The sequence below is a fragment of the Cyprinodon tularosa genome, unplaced genomic scaffold (assembly GCF_016077235.1).
Source record: "Cyprinodon tularosa strain WSP-4 unplaced genomic scaffold, ASM1607723v1 ctg719, whole genome shotgun sequence".
Classification (NCBI taxonomy): Eukaryota; Metazoa; Chordata; class Actinopteri; order Cyprinodontiformes; family Cyprinodontidae; genus Cyprinodon; species Cyprinodon tularosa.
Genome location: NW_024039473.1, coordinates 252,638 through 268,844, shown reverse-complemented (window position 1 = coordinate 268,844; position 16,207 = coordinate 252,638). Strand labels below are relative to the sequence as shown.

The 16,207-nt window shown below is 40.8% G+C and overlaps 1 protein-coding gene across 1 annotated transcript; it reads left to right on the top strand.

The window, feature by feature from the left end:
• Positions 1-14,685: 14,685 nt before the first annotated feature.
• Positions 14,686-15,957, top strand: g0s2 (G0/G1 switch 2). The gene is made up of 2 exons (XM_038269066.1): positions 14,686-14,784; positions 15,086-15,957. The coding sequence occupies exon 2, from the start codon at positions 15,092-15,094 to the stop codon at positions 15,470-15,472; it is 381 nt and encodes a 126-aa protein (XP_038124994.1). The 5' UTR covers positions 14,686-14,784; positions 15,086-15,091; the 3' UTR covers positions 15,473-15,957.
• The last annotated feature ends 250 nt before the right edge of the window (positions 15,958-16,207 follow it).

Genomic DNA, 16,207 nt, shown 5'->3' with positions numbered 1-16,207 from the left:
AGGCAGATGGGCTACAGCAGCAGAAGACCACACCGGGTGCCACTCCTTTCAGCTAAGAACAGGAAACTGAGTCTACAATTTGCACAAGCTCATGGAAATTGGACAATAGAAGATTGGAAAAACGTTGCCTGGTCTGATGAGTCTCGATTTCTGCTGCGACATTCGGATGGTAGGGTCAGAATTTGGCGTCTACAGCATGAAAGCATGGATCCATCCTGCCTTGTATCAACGGTTCAGGCTGGTGGTGGTGGTGTCATGGTGTGGGGAATATTTTCTTGGCACTCTTTGGGCCCCTTGGTACCAATTGAGCATCGTTGCAACGCCACAGCCTACCTGAGTATTGTTGCTGACCATGTCCATCCCTTTATGACCACAATGTACCCAACTTCTGATGGCTACTTTCAGCAGGATAATGCGCCATGTCTTAAAGCTGGAATCATCTCAGACTGGTTTCTTGAACATGACAATGAGTTCACTGTACTCAAATGGCCTCCACAGTCACCAGATCTCAATCCAATAGAGCATCTTTGGGATGTGGTGGAACGGGAGATTCGCATCATGGATGTGCAGCCGACAAATCTGCGGCAACTGTGTGATGCCATCATGTCAATATGGACCAAACTCCCTGAGGAATGCTTCCAGCACCTTGTTGAATCTATGCCACCAAGAATTGAGGCAGTTCTGAAGGCAAAAGGGGGTCCAACCCGTTACTAGCATGGGGTACCTAATAAAGTGGCCGGTGAGTATATATATATATATATATATATATATATATATATATATATATATATATATATATATTTATGTGCCTTATAATCTACTAAACGCTGCCAGGATTAGTGGATACTTGTTGAGGACCCAGATGCAGAGATGATTTCTTGCTAAATTGAATGAAAAAGTAAAAATACAGATACCATAATCCAGAACCAATCAAACTCAGGATCCAAAAACTAGGAGACATTGGGGAGGAGAAATAAACCAAAGGAACAAAGGAATGAAGACAATCCAGCAATGAGTAACTGCACAGAAGGTGAATATGGGAGAGATAATAAAGATTGGGCTAATCAGTTGGGAGTAGGTGTGGATAGAGGCAACTAGAAGGGAGCTAGGGGAAAGGAGACTGGCTCAAGGGGGCGACAGACATTATCTCAAAATATGCAACACTGCTTAAGTATAACTAAGAAAGATAGAATATATAGAAAATGGAAAAGAACCATGACCCAAAATTCACAGAATGACATAGATCAAAGTGTAACTGAAAACTCGCAAATAAAACTTAGAACCGAAAAGTCCAGAAAGGGCAGAATCATATATTCTATGTGAATTTTCTATATACACATTATATGGCACGTAATAAGGTTCCGAACTTTGATAAGACAATATGCGTTTTTCCTCCTATGGCTCCTGATATCTTTGTGGGAATTATTTCCTCTTGGTCCTGAAGCATCATTTAAACCATTTATTTTTTTTTTTTTTTCTTATAAAAGTTTGAGAGTCCAAAATGCAATTAATTCCTCTGACTTAAGTGATAAAACCTCTACATTTAAAGATAAACATGAGATGATGTAAGATAAGAACAAGCTAATCTAATTTGTTTCCTCATGATTACAAATCTACATTTAAGTACAATAGGAAATATTCAGGGCTAACTGAATTCTCAAATACATAAGCGAAAATATACTAAGCGAAACCAATTTAATTTATGAGGCACTTTTCAAACAAAAAGCAGTACTAAGACATGGATGGATATAATCAATTATTTAAAACCATGCATTTAATGCAAGAAGCATGGCTCTGATCTGTAAACAACGCTGCATTTCTGGAGATTATTTAACATTACATAATCCTCAATAAAAAAGACAAACATTTTGGAAAACCCCAGACTGCTTCTTTTGCTGCAGCAGGACAATGATCCAAAATACATTACTTTCCTTGCCCCAGTAATCAAAATAATTATGTGTATCACAAATTAACACAAATTGTGAAAAAGTGAGCAACAATCACTCTAATTGTTGTAAACAGACTTTCTCCTTGTTTTTGATGCTTGGTGATGGATGCTGTTATACAACATACCAGAGCCATGTTGTTACAAATCCAATATAATCCACATATCTATAGATAGATTAGGAAACATATGTTGTATAGCAGGTGGTGTGTAGCAAAAAACATCCTTTTTTTTGGACCATATTAAATCTTTTACAAAGCATTTAAAATTTTAAATGTTTTATCAATACATGTAAATGGTAAATGTCCTGTACTTATATAGCGCCTTTATTCAAGTCAGGAGACTTGACCAAAGCGCTTTACACTACATTCATTCACCCATTCACTCACACACTGATGGTGGCAAGCTACATTGTAGCCACAGCTGCCCTGGGGCTCACTGACAGAAGCGAGGCTGCCGTACACTGGCGCCACCGGGCCCTCTGACCACCATCAGTAGACAATGCAGGTGAAGTGTCTTGCCCAAGGACACAACGACACTGAAAGTCGGAGTCGGGGCTTGAACCGTCAACCCTCCGATTACAGGGCAAACTCCTACATCCAACGCCACTGTCGCCATACATGTGCTTGTGAAATGATTTTGCTATTAAAGCTGTTAAAGTGTATTCATTCCTGGAAAACCAGCTCTTACCAGAGTAAATCCCCCCACCAGTGTTAAACATATTCAACAATTAATTCACTCTCTGCCTGAAGACACTAAGGAACAAGTTATTTCTGTAGAGTCTGAGAAATAACAGACTTAGATTTAACTTTATTCATCTCTTGGGATTCCTCCTTCAGGGAAATTCTGGTTCCAGTAGCTTTTACAGAGTTCAAAGCGTTAAAGCAGGAGGCCATTAAAGATTAAAACTCAACAGACAATATAAAAAGAGTGTGTATAGTACAAAAAAGTAGAGCAAAAGAAAAAGTTGTCATGTCCTGAGATATGTTTCCCTTAGATATAAGAATATCTGCACAGTAGAGAGCTAAGGGAGAACTACACAGTAGTGGAATTGGGTTGTTGCACTTGCACTGCAGATGGCTCTGAATATAGTAATACCTGCGGTCCTGGGAGGCATTATTAATATGATGAGTCCAGACATCAGACTATGATTGTGTTGCCACTCATACTGCTACTTTTGATTTGTCAGTCCACTAAGTTGGCTTCAAAATATATTTATTACGCACCACTCATCAACACATCCACTTTGCAATACATTTGGTCAGCGACTTTCTCAAATATATATTGCCTCACATGAGGGGCTTTTCATTGACCATATATGGTCGTGTGTGGGTGTGTAGAGGTCAGAACATCAGGTGGAACTAATTGCTGAGGTGCTGCGGTGTGTATGAAGGAAAATGCTCTCAGTTGAACTAATGCAGTGCTAATAATTATTCTCAGAGAACTGAAGATCTCCTTTGACTGCAGTCCCTCTGGTTGAATCAATAGAAAACTGGTGTCTAAAACACACTATATGCACCAGGAATCAGAAAACCATCTTTTACACTGATTTTTTACCAAAGCTGATCAATTAGTCCATGTGAATAGTCACTATTTACTGAAATTTCCAGAGTAATTTTTCAGCATTAAAGGCTACTTTTATTGTAATCACTCTACATATTTTGTGCTTTTCAGTCTTGTCTTGCAGCTCATTTTCTAGCTGTCTTTCCATATAACTAACTCCTTTTATTCTCTGCTGTTTCCACTCCGTGTGGAAAAACATTGCAGATTCTGTTGGGATCTGGAGGTCTGTCCACTTTCTCCACCAGAGGGCGTACAAGATCTCCTGGAGCCGGAGCTGATTGCACCACCTGTCGCTCATCTGCTCATCAGGAGATCCGTATTTAAGGAGGCAGAGGACTTCTCTCCAGTGCCAGAGTGTTTGCCAGTAACGGTTAGCAAGCCTGAGCCAACCAGCCTGTCTGAACCTCTGACTCCCTGAAAACCTGAACCTGATCTGTTTTCTCCTCTCTGCTTCCTAGATTGAACCTGCCTGAAACCTGAAACCCTGAAGAGTTTCTCTGCCCGTGATCTACCTGTCCGTTCTCAGAAGATACTGGAAGGAAACTCAAACCTGTGATCTGCCTGCACTCAAATCAAGCTCTGCCTCCGCCTAGCCCTCAGCCTGCCGACTGCCTCTGGACCCTCAAGGTTCCCCCCCTCTGCCGCTCTGCTCAACTCCAACACAGGTACTGCCCAGCACGCTCTCATGCTGCTAAACACCTGGACTACCACTAACTCCTCTGTCCCCCTCTGCAGTGAACCCACTCGTGACCAAACGAGTTCCCCTCTGGACCTGTTCATTTATCGTGTTCAAACTTCTCAATAAATCTTTGAACTTTTCTCCTGCCTCTGAGTGTTCTGCATGTGGGTTAGACACCTTAATCCGAACATGACAGATTCAGTTGCAATGTTTTTTTATTTAACACAGAGTATTTAAATTAATTATTCAATCATGGTCAGATTGTACTGTATTTATTTTAAAACCTGATACAGTACCTTGCATTCAGCGCTTTGTCTAGGCTGACCTTTTAGTCACTATTCCCCAAACATCAGTCATTTTTTTGGAACTTTTATTTCTCTTCTCATGCTGTGATAACTATTCAATTTCACTGCTCAAAAAAATAAATAAATAAATAAAATAAAGGAAACACTGAAATAACACAACCTAGATCTGAATAAATGAAATATTATCATTAAATACTTTGTTCTTTACAAAGTTTAATGCGCTGACAACCAATTTACCCAAAAATCATCTTTGGAAATTAAATTTATGTACCAATGGAGGCCTGGATGTGGAGTCACACACAAAGTTAAAGTGGAAAGACACTACAGACTGATCCAGCTTTGATGTAATGTATTTAAAACTGGTCAGAATGAGGCTCAGTGTTTTGTGCGGCCTCCACCTGCCTCTATGACCTCCCTACAATGCCTGGGCTGCTCCTGATGAGGAGGTGGATGGTTTATTGAGGGATCTCCTCACAGACCTGGACTAAAGCATCCTGCACCTCCTGGACAGTCTGTGATGCAATTTGACATTGGTGGATGGATCCAAACATGATGTTCCAGATGTTCTCTATGGGATTCAAGTCTGTGGAAAGGGGGGGCAATCCATAGCTCCAACGCCTTCCTCTTGCAGGAACTGCTGACACACTCCAGCCACATGAGGTCTAGCATTGTCCTGCATTAGGAGGAACCCAGGGCCAACTACACCAGCATATGGCCTCACCAGTGGTCTGAGGATCTCATCTCTGTACCCAATGGCAGTCATGCAACCTCTGGCGGTCTCATGGAGGGCTATGCTGCCAAAATAGCACCCCATATCATTACTGACCCACTGCCAAACCGGTCATGCTGATAGATGTAGCAGGCAGCAGATCGTTCTCCACTGTGTCTCCAGACTCAGTCATGTCTTAACAAGTGCTCTGTATGAACCTGCTTTCATCTTTGAGGAGCACAGGGCACCAGCACTAGTTCCACTGGTGTTTTCTGGCAAATGCAAGGTGTCCTGCACAATGTTGGCCTGTGAGCACAACCTCCATCTTTGGGCATGGGGCCCTCATACCATCCTCATTGAGTCGATTTCTAGCCCTTTGTGCAGACACATGAACATTTGTGGCCTGCTGGAGGTCATTTAGCAGGGCTCTGGCAGTGTTCCTTCTGTTCCTCCTCAACAAGGCTTTCATTGGGCTACTCTATAAAGCCTGGAGCTCAACGCTACTCCAGACAATTTGAGTTTATAAAAAGAAGAAAAAAGAGTAAATAAAAAGCAAAAAGGAAAAGAAATAAAGAAGGTTTGCAGCTGCAGGATTTTCAGCGTCATGTCTGCTAGGAAGTGTGTTGGTGGTGGGCGTGAACGCAGGGAGGATCCATCACCCACCTTCTGGCTCACCCAATGATGGGGATGAAGTCTGGAGGAGAACTGACGGTTTCCTCCTGTGAACCCCCTTTATACCAAAACGCTGCCAATACGCCATTATACAGTAGCTGGAAGTTAGAAACACGTTCAGCTAGTGGCACCTCCAACTGTTTCATAGGGGGGGGCAGATGGGGCACACTGAAGCTAAACGCCATAATGTCAGGGTTTGAATCTACTATTGTGGTAAACCTGCCTGTAAAAATCATAGACTTAAGTAAACACCAGTGTTGGGCAAGCTACTTGTCCAGTGTAGTGAGCTAAGCTATCAGCTACTCAACAATAAATTAAGCTTCACTACACAAAAGCTACCACCTAAAGAATTATAGCAAGCTAAGTTACACTAATGTGTTAAAAGTAGCTTAACTACATCAGAAGCTACTTAATGTTGTACCAACCTAATGTCAATTCAAAATGAGTCTGACACACTAGTTAAAATATTTATTAAAGATCAGCCAATGACATATCACAGTGTAAACATTGCTTTATGATCAGCATATTAAAATAAAAACTAAAGTAATTACTAGTAGACAATACTAGTACTAGTAAACAATCTGCTGTTATTAGAACCAAATTAAAGGTACTGTGTAGTGTTCTACACATCGAGACATGGCTATGAGTTTGCAATTAATGGACATCTCTAGGGAAAACAAAACCCTACAAAAGACCTCAATTAAACAGTTGATTCAAGTAACAAACAAAACTGTTTACAAAAGAAGGTGAAAAAATAAAGAAGCTATTTAAGAGATACATATATATATGTCTCACCATTTAATTTAATTTCTACCTACATATTTATTCATTGTATTTTTGGAGGCAATTAATTGAAGGCTTATTTATTTATTCATTGAGCATTTATTTATTTATGTATTTATTTTATATACGGTAGAGCTGTTCCTCCATAAAAAATCTTATCTGTGCCAGCCTAAAAACAGATTTATGTAAACATCCTGTCAGGTAAACTAGGCCATGAAAATACAATATGGAAGTTTCACTACTGCTCTCTAATTAGAGTATCTTAGTGGCACATAGATATGGGAGAATTATCCTGCCATAATGCAAGAGCACATCATTTCAATTTGAGAAAAGAATTTCATCTTCTTGCTCTCAAAACTTATAATGCTCACACTCAAAACATGCGCTCTCTCTCAAATATTTTCTCTTCTCTCTTTGTTTCTTCTCTCAGATTTAATGCTTCTTGCACAGATATTTTCTCCTCTCGCTTGCCTCCTTCTCTTCGCGCACAAACCGCGCTTTGTTACGCTCGCAAACCCGTAGGCTCTGCTTGCGGATTTGTTTTGCTCTCTCAGACTGCAGTTGGATCGTTGCCTAGCAACCTTTCCAGCCAATAGAACGACAGCCTCGGAAAGGGTGCGCTTGTTTAACCCTACTGAGTGTGCCTGTGCTACTACGCAACTTATAAGAGCGTCAGCTGAAACTGCTATTTACAGTAGCTTGTGGCTGATTGTTGTTTAGAAATAGAAAACCTGGTTTCATTTCTTAGTTTTGCCCTGGATTTTGTAGCGTTTGTGGACGCTACGTCGCTACTTGATCAAAACAATAACGTCGCTACAGGAAAGTTACTTGATAAATAAAGCAGCGACGCTACGGTCAAGCTACTGGAAGATGTAGTTAAACTAATAGCTTCGCTACATGTAGCGGCGCTACTGCCCATCACTGGTAAACACCTACTCATATCTTGGTTTATTGTGTGATTTTTAATGTTACGTTGCTGGCAGTGCATATTAGGATGAAATGCTAAACTGATGCTATTACAATTTAGACTGGAGAGTGGGGTGGCAAAGGCATTGTACAGGGTGGCCAGGGCCACTGCATTTCAGTGGTTGTCTGGAACACATCAGACACCTTGATATGCGTTGGAGATAAATTACGAATAAGTGAGGCATACGTTATGCATAAGTTATGCCCAAGTTACTCATAGGTTTTGGATAAGTCAGATGCCACATCCTACTAGTAACTTACACTTAACGTATGTCAGCGATCAGATAACTGACCTGGAACTTATGGCCCACTTATGAGCATTCACTGGCATACGTCATGACTTATATAATACGTACCCATACTTACCCAATGTATGCCAGCGTTTTTGCCAGATGTTTCGTACATCAATCATACGCTGGTCTAAATCGTCAAGGTGTGACAGGGGCTTTAGTGTCAGTGTGGTCTGACACTAATGACTTGTCATGACTTGTGGATTATGCAGTTAAGGACTGTGCTGTTTTGGCCCTGATTTTAGAAGAAGATTGGAATTGATTCATCCTTCCTCATAGCAAACAGGTCTGGGCCAGATCTGGCTTCCAGACAGGCTTGCTAGCACACGTGGTAAAGAAGAACAAATAAAACCTTCAAATTTGTGCAATGCTTTTTTAAGGTCCTTTGAGCACCATGAATGGCAGTAATTTTTAGAAAATGTTATTGTTTTTATGGCACAGGTGGCACTAGTGGCTTGTTCTGTTCTTCTGTTGATTAGTGCTTAAAGTTATTGACTTTGATATGGGGGAGATAGGTTGAATCCTGGTTGAATCAGGAAGGGAGTTTGGTATAAAGGAAGTCGAAATCAATTCAATTCAGCACATTTCTATAGCACCAATTCACAACACATAGCATTTCAAGGCACTTTACAGATACAATTCATCATACAGTCTGATTGGTTGAAAGTTTTCTATCTAAGGATAACCAGTTGATTGGATCGACTCATTGACTGAAGGCAATCCCTCACCCTAAGCAGCCTTCTAGCGACAGTGGAGAGGAAAAACTCCCTTTTAATAGCAAGAAACTGTCAGGTTTATTCAATGATGATTATAAAATTAATGTGTGCTTATAAATCATTTGTGCAAGGGGATGCTGCACTGTGTCTTGTGATTCAGTCAGGAGACCATCCTGCCTTGTCATTGGCTGGTATCTTGATATGTCTTTCCACTCTAATAGCTTTTCTATTTTACTTAATTAACTAAATTTGCTCCCAAACAGGCAAACTAATTGCAATAAACAATAAAGATTATAAAAAAGCAACATTCCTGTTTCAAACTGTCCCAGAGAGCTTGAGCCTAATTAGGCCTGGAAAGAGCTAAGAGCGTCATTCTCATTAGAAATGTTAATCTGGCTAAACTACAGCAGGTATGCAGGAGGAGCAGACCAAAATTCCTGTGATTGTTTGGAGCTTTAATAAGCTTTAATAAGCTTTAATAAGCTTTAATAAGCTTTAAACACATGCTTGAAGAGTTTCACGTGAGGAGAGCTGAGAATGACCAAAGCTTCCAAGCACATCCTGGTAAATACGATGGCAGATTAAATACTCGATCCACTTTAACATCTAAGTTCCTCACAGTTCCTGCTGACAGTAAGTTTTAAAAACAGAAAAAATAGTAGAGACAAGAATTCTCAATGGTTTATTCCTAATGTATGTCTTATTACAAAATCCAATCATCTTTTCAGTAGTGTCAGGCATCAGGGTCTAAGTGCATTATATTGTATGAAAGCATAAGTAATAACGGCTTTAGAGTTAAGTTAAAAATGCCAAAGGCAACATGGCTTTATGTGGCATTAGTTTAGAGCAAAATATTGGTGCGATTTTAGCTGAGTGACCTCTGCTGACTATTGCTCAGGCAGACTTACGGTTGTACATTTTATAATTACAAGGGCTGACGTCTATCCTAAGCTATTTACAGACATTTTGATTAAACCTAAAAAAATTTTAGAAATGATTTTCTCTTTTTGACCCACTTTATTTTTTCAATAATAAAAAAAAAAATTACAAACTTTAATGTAATTTTGTATACATTGAGTGTATACAAAACTAAATTAGGTCGCTTATAGCTTCCAACAGTGAAATGAACATTAGCATTTAAAGTGTAGCAGTGATCAACATGTAAACAGTATAGGAGAAGAGAAAAAACAGTTTTACAGATATTGGTGCATAGAGGCATTTATAAGGAAGGTTCAGAGCAGTGCAAAATATAATGGGTCAAAAGGCTGTATAACATTGAGTTGTATCTTATTTAAAAGGATTATTCAATTCAGTTCAGTTTATTTCTATAGCTCCAATTCACATCATGTCATCTCAGGTCACTTTACAGTTCAACCAGATCATCCAGTCAGATTGATTCAAAGTTTTCTATCTAAGGAAAACCAGCTGATTGCATCGACTCATTGACTCTTCAGCAATCCCTCACACTAAGCATACTTGTAGCGACAGTGGAGAGGAAAAACTCCCTTTGAACAGGAAGAAACCTCCAGCAGAACCAGGCTCAGTGTGAGCGGCCATCTGCTGAGGCCCACTGGGGTTCAAGGAGACAGAAGCAGACATAGAAAAAGCAGCTGTAAAAGGCGGCCCCGTCCATTATAAATGTTTAAACCACATTGGTGGTTTAAACTTTTATAACTCTGTCCTAATCAGTGGAGCGTGGTTAGGTCCACCATGATCTCCTTGGTCTTCTCCACCTTCAGGATCAGGCTGTTATCTCTGCTCCACCAGCTGCTCCACCTCCTCTCTGTAGTCCAGGTCATTGTCGTCTCTGATGAGGGGGGACGCAGTCATGCGTCATCAGGATGAATAGCAGGGGGCTCAGGAGGGAAGCCTGTGCTTAGACTGATGACATCGGAGGTCTTTTATCCGGCCTGGACTGACTGAGGTCTGTTGGTGAGGAAGTCAAGCAGCCAATAGCAGAGGGTTGTATTGAAGCCCAGCTGTTCCAGTTTGCCCATCAGATGCTGTGGGATGATGGTGTTGAAAGCTGAACTGAAGTCCAGGAACAGCATCCATCGTGGGTGTTCTTCTCCTCCAGGTGTGCCAGGCTCAGGTGGAGAGCAGCAGAGATGGCGTCCTCAGTGGGACTGGAATAATGGAGGCAGACTGGAAGCATGCTGGCACTATGGATTGGTCCAGCCAGGTGTTAAAGATGTCTGTGAGGACACCAGCCAGCTGATCTGACCACTCCTTATACACCTGCCCAGGTGTGTCATCAGGCCCTGGGTCCTTCCTCTGATTGACTCTCCTCAGAGTTTTCCTCACTTCAGCTACGTCCAGGTTTAGTGCCTCCTCCCCCTGGTGTGGAACAGCTTTCACTGCTGGAGGCTGTTTAGTGCCTCAAACCTTCCGAAGAAGTTGTTCATTTAGAAAGTCAACAAAGTAGCTGCACCCACCCGGGGTGAGGGTGTGTTGTTGTCTCCAATGGCCCGTGTGCCATGCCGCATGCTCTTGGTGTTACTGGCATTGTGGGAAAGATCCTGGATTTTCTGACTGTGGTTCCGGTTTGTTAACCTGATAACACGATTCAAGTTGGCTCTCGCTGTCCTCAGTGCCTCTTTGTTGCTAGACTTAAAGGCTGAGTTCCGTGCTTTTAACGATTGTTTGGTCTTTATACTTTTTGCTGTCAAATTGTCCAACTATGAGTAACGCAGTTTATTTGATTTAAGTATGCTATCTTTAGTACCTTTACAGTATTCTTTGTTCAAGCCTAAAATTTCTGCTGTATGCCATACTGGAGGTGCAGGATCGTTTGCCATATTTACTTTGAGGCTGAGTCTTTATTCCATGGTCTCTCTGCACTTTACAGTTTTTGCATCTGTAACTCCTCAAGCAGCAAAACGCTTGTCAACACGGGTAAGAAAACAGGTTTGGTGGCTGCTGCTATGATGCTTAAAAAGAAACACCGTAGCCAACTGGATCACAGAGCAATGCTTGTTGGAAATGCTGTTATACAGACTACGGTTGACTGTGGAAAGCCTTTTTTCATACAAACAACAGGTATTTACTTAGGCTTTGTTGATAGTTGTTGTTTGTTATTTTCTAACTCTAAGTTACAATGATATAAATGCAATTATGAACTCAGGTGAGGAAAATATAGATATAGAAAGCAGAATAGATTACAAAAGAATTCAACTTTATTGTCATTACACTGTCATAAATATAGAGCAAAGATTGTGCAATGCCCAGGGAGCAGTGTGGGGTTCAGGGTCCTGCTCAGAGACCCAGAGTGGCAGTCCTTGGGAATGGGGCTTCAACTCAGAACCTCTGGGATCCATATGCAATGCCCTAACCACCAGGCTGCCACTCCCCGAAACAAAGTATGTATGAGAGAAAAATATAAAGTATTTAACTAACTCTAAATGTTTTTACCAGACAAATATAAAGATCCAAGATGTTCCAGAAATATAATACATTTAAACTCTGTGATTTAAAACAAACATGTCCTGCATTGCCTCACAACAGCGCGTGCTACGTGTGCTATGCTCATAGTAAATGTGTCCATGTCCTCTGCACAGCTCCAGTCTGAGCAGAGTTCAAATAGAGCTGCCGAAAGGCAAAAGAGTTTACACAACCCTTCACCTGATCTAACTTTTCTATGCTGAGGACTCACAGGGAGCCTCACGAAGGTGCAAAAGCCCAGGTCACCTGTTAAGCCTGAAAGACACAGACAACAATCTATCACTAACATACTGAGGAAGATATAAATACTTATCTATAAATACTTTCTATGTTAGAAAAGCTAATGGTAAACTAGCTCCCAGGTTTCTCTGTCTGGAAGGAAACAGTTAAGCAGACGAGCTCTGAGTCCGTTTTTATGCCAAAAGGGGTGAAAGGGAGCATAACCAGTTAGTGACAGCAAAAACTCAGACTGTAGTTCTGTCTACGAGAGAAACAGGATTGAACACTAAAAAAACAGGCTCCAGTTCTGTTATCTATAACTGATGGTGTAGATGGCAGCAGGATTAGTATTGTGGTATTTTACAATTGAACTGTCTACAGCTTAATTCACAACTTTTTTTTATTTAGTTGAATAATAATCCTCTGTTGATGTTGATTGATCTTTTTTCATTTTTATTTGTGATTTAAAATGATGTATTATTACCCAGTAGTGAGGAACAGAATGTGGTGTAATCTCAGCATGTGTGAACAGGTGGGCAGGCCCACAGTGCATTTACAGTTAATCGATTATTGAAATAATAGCCAACTAATTGAGTAGATTAATCGTTAACCGGAGTATAGAGACTCTAAAACACGCCTTTAGCTGACGGAGCGACCCACTCAGCAGAAACTATATCAAGATTGAGAAAAAAATGTAAAACATTTTGCATTTAAGATTCTTAAAATTCTACTTTCGTTCTCACTATGACTAGCCACCAGGTGAAAGTTTGAGTTTCACCTGTTTTAATTTCGTAAAAAGTCTTTCTTTGAAAGTCTTCAGCTATATGATTATTAATCAAAAAAGTTATCGACAGATTAGTCTAATTGCTAATTAGTTTTTAGTTGCAGCCTTAGTCTGGACATGTATTGGTATGCCAAAAAACTCCACTAACATTTGGACCAAACGTTTTTCATGGTAGTTTTTTGCGATTGTCAACAAGTAGGCCTATTGTTCAGCGTTGAATTCCACATATATAGAATATAGTGGAGGATTTTCTGGAATTTTTGAAAGTGTCAGCAGCCTCTCCACTTTAAAAAAAAAAACTCACAGTTGCACGACTCTGTACCCACTGCTGAGAGGGAAAGCCTATTAAACGCACAAAAGTGCAGAAGTTACTGTTACTGTTTGCATCGCTGATACCAGCTTACTTTCCAAAAGCAGATTTTAAATTTTTCCTCTATGTCAGACTAACCACTGGTAAGGGAAAATGGGGACGAGCACGTAGAACGGCCTTATAACATATAACCAGAATGATTGACAATTAGGAGGACCAAATATTTTTGATGATCCTCCCATAAAAACAACATCCTCCACTATAGCTTTAATATATTGTCCATAGATATAACAACTGTTTATGGCAGGACCTCCATGAAAGTGAAATCTTGCAGGTAGAAAACATTCAAAGATTAACAAAACTGGTCAAACACATTGATAATAATGAATGTCCCTCATTAAAAGAACATTTTTCTCATAGTAGCTTCATCTGGTCTGTTCCTGTTTGGCTGTGACTCCATCCTGGAGAGAAATATCAGCTGTGCTGCTGCCATCAACACCTTTGTTTCTAGATGTTGGAGCTTGGCCTGTTTTCCAGTGTAGTCCTGTTTCTCTGACTGTGACTAACTGGATGTGCTCTCTTCATCCTATGACATGGGAGCTGGCTCGGAGCTCGTCTGCCTGGCTGTGTGTTTCCTGGACGGGGCCGCCTGTGGAGCTGGTTGCCTTTTGTATCTATGCTTCTTTTTCTATGTCTGCTTCTGTCTCCTTGAACCCCAGTGGGCCTCAGCAGATGGCCGCTCACACTGAGCCTGGTTCTGCTGGAGGTTTCTTCCTGTTCAAAGGGAGTTTTTCCTCTCCACTGTCGCCACAAGCATGCTTAGTGTGAGGGATTGCTGAAGAGTCAATGAGTCAATGCAATCAGCTGGTTTTCCTTAGATAGAAAACTTTGAATCAATCTGACTGGATGATCTGGTGAACTGGAAAGTGACCTGAGATGACATGATGTGAATTGGAGCTATAGAAATACACTGAATAGAATTGCTACTGAATAACAGAATTAGAATCCAGACAAAACAAGGTGTAGTTCTACAAAACCGTTTGTTTGTTCCTAAGTCATCATAATAATAATAAATAAAAAGTTTTTCCTTTACTTCTATGCTTTCCAAAACTTATGACCATGAGGGGGAAATTCTCCGTTATGATGGTTTCTCACTAAGGGAACCTCAGCAGGAACCCTGCTGGTCATGCTGATTGAAACGCAGCTCGCTTTTAACTGGGTTAAAGGTTGTGGTCCGGCGCCAAGTTTAACTCCATGCATATTCAGCAGGGCCCGCTCTGGGGGAGGGCACATTTAGCTTATATATGGCCACACAGTCCAGAGACTATGATCGTCCCACAAACTGGAACTCCTGAATAGAGGAAACGTGTGAAACACAAGGAAAACAAAAGAGTCGTTTACAGTAAGTTCATTTTTACTCTTTAACCTTCCCTCGTTTTCTGACTTTTCTGTTGATGTGTGATCTGCAGTAAGAAGTTTTTTTCTAGTAGAGTTCAGTTACCCATTTATTCTAATTCTAGTTGTTGGCTTCTAGAACATCTCTAAGTATTTCATACTGTTTAAATCTATTGAAGGGGTTATTCTTTAACATCTTAATACTTTGTAGAGCAACGGTGGAGATAACTTAGTTTAAATGACATTCTTGTGTAGTAAAGGTGTAAAGGTTAACCTCATAACATGTTATCTTCTGTCTCCACTAACAGGTGAAAATGGAAACCATGCAGGAGTTGATCCCATTTGCCAAAGAGATGCTCAGTCAGAAACCTAGTCGGAAGCTGCTGAAACTGTATCTGCTTGGCTCCGTGTTCGCGGTGTTGGGCACAGCTATCGGCTTGGTGGAGACTCTGTGCCAACCCTTTTCCTCGGGTGAGCCGATGGACGCAGAGATGCTCCTCATGTTGAACTCAGAGCACGTTAAAGCTGAAGCACAGCCAAGCCGAGGCATAGAACTGCAGAAGCAGGAGGAGCAGGAAGAGGAGCAAGAGGAGGAGCTTGTTCAAGAGACAAAAACTAAAACTGAGAACCTAAGCCCATCTAAGACGTATAGGCTCATCCAGAGGAGTTCAGCCAACCGCCTCCATGCTTCCTGAATCCAAGGCCGTCAAAGTTACGTGACTTGAAATATTTATTGGCTAAACCACTTTACTGTGCCACTGACTGATCGGAAGCATCTGATAATATGCTTCAAACTAGTGACAGTGGCCTGAACACTGAAAATGTGTCATCTCACCTTAGATATTTTGGGATTATAAAACGTACAGTGTAGGTAAGATTAAGGCAACAAACAGTGGGATGCTTGAAAACCTTTAACATAAAGTTCTGCAAAACAGGCAGAGGTTTCTAGAGACAATCAAAGAGTTTTTGATGACATGAAGAGTCTCTGCAAGCAGCAGCAGGATGTGAGTTCAGCTGTGAGAAGCTTACTGTGCAGTGCCCCCTACTGGCAGCTGGTTGTGGATAAAAAAAGCAAACGGTCAAGACCTCAGGCACTGTAGAAGGATTGCTGTAAATGTGCTCTAACTGTAAATATTCAATATTTTTGTTACTTTCTATTAAAGTTTTTTCCTTGATCATGTATGATTTGCTCATGTTTTGCCTGGATGATCTCAACACAGCATGAATCTTTTTATTTCTGCAGGGTTAGGGTGAGTGCAATAAGCTGGATGACTCAGTTACAGCAAATATTACCAAATTACAGGAGTTGGTGACATTTCAGAGGTTGCTGACAACCGTACGGTCGCTGCAAGATATTTTCTTCATAGAAGTGAAAGAAAAGTTGTTTTCTGACATTAGGATCACATGTCTATGTTTTCCTCTGCAAACAT

Bases quoted from the DNA above. Each gene is read 5' to 3' on its own strand.
- g0s2 (XM_038269066.1), top strand. From the start codon at position 15,092: ATGGAAACCATGCAGGAGTTGATCCCATTTGCCAAAGAGATGCTCAGT.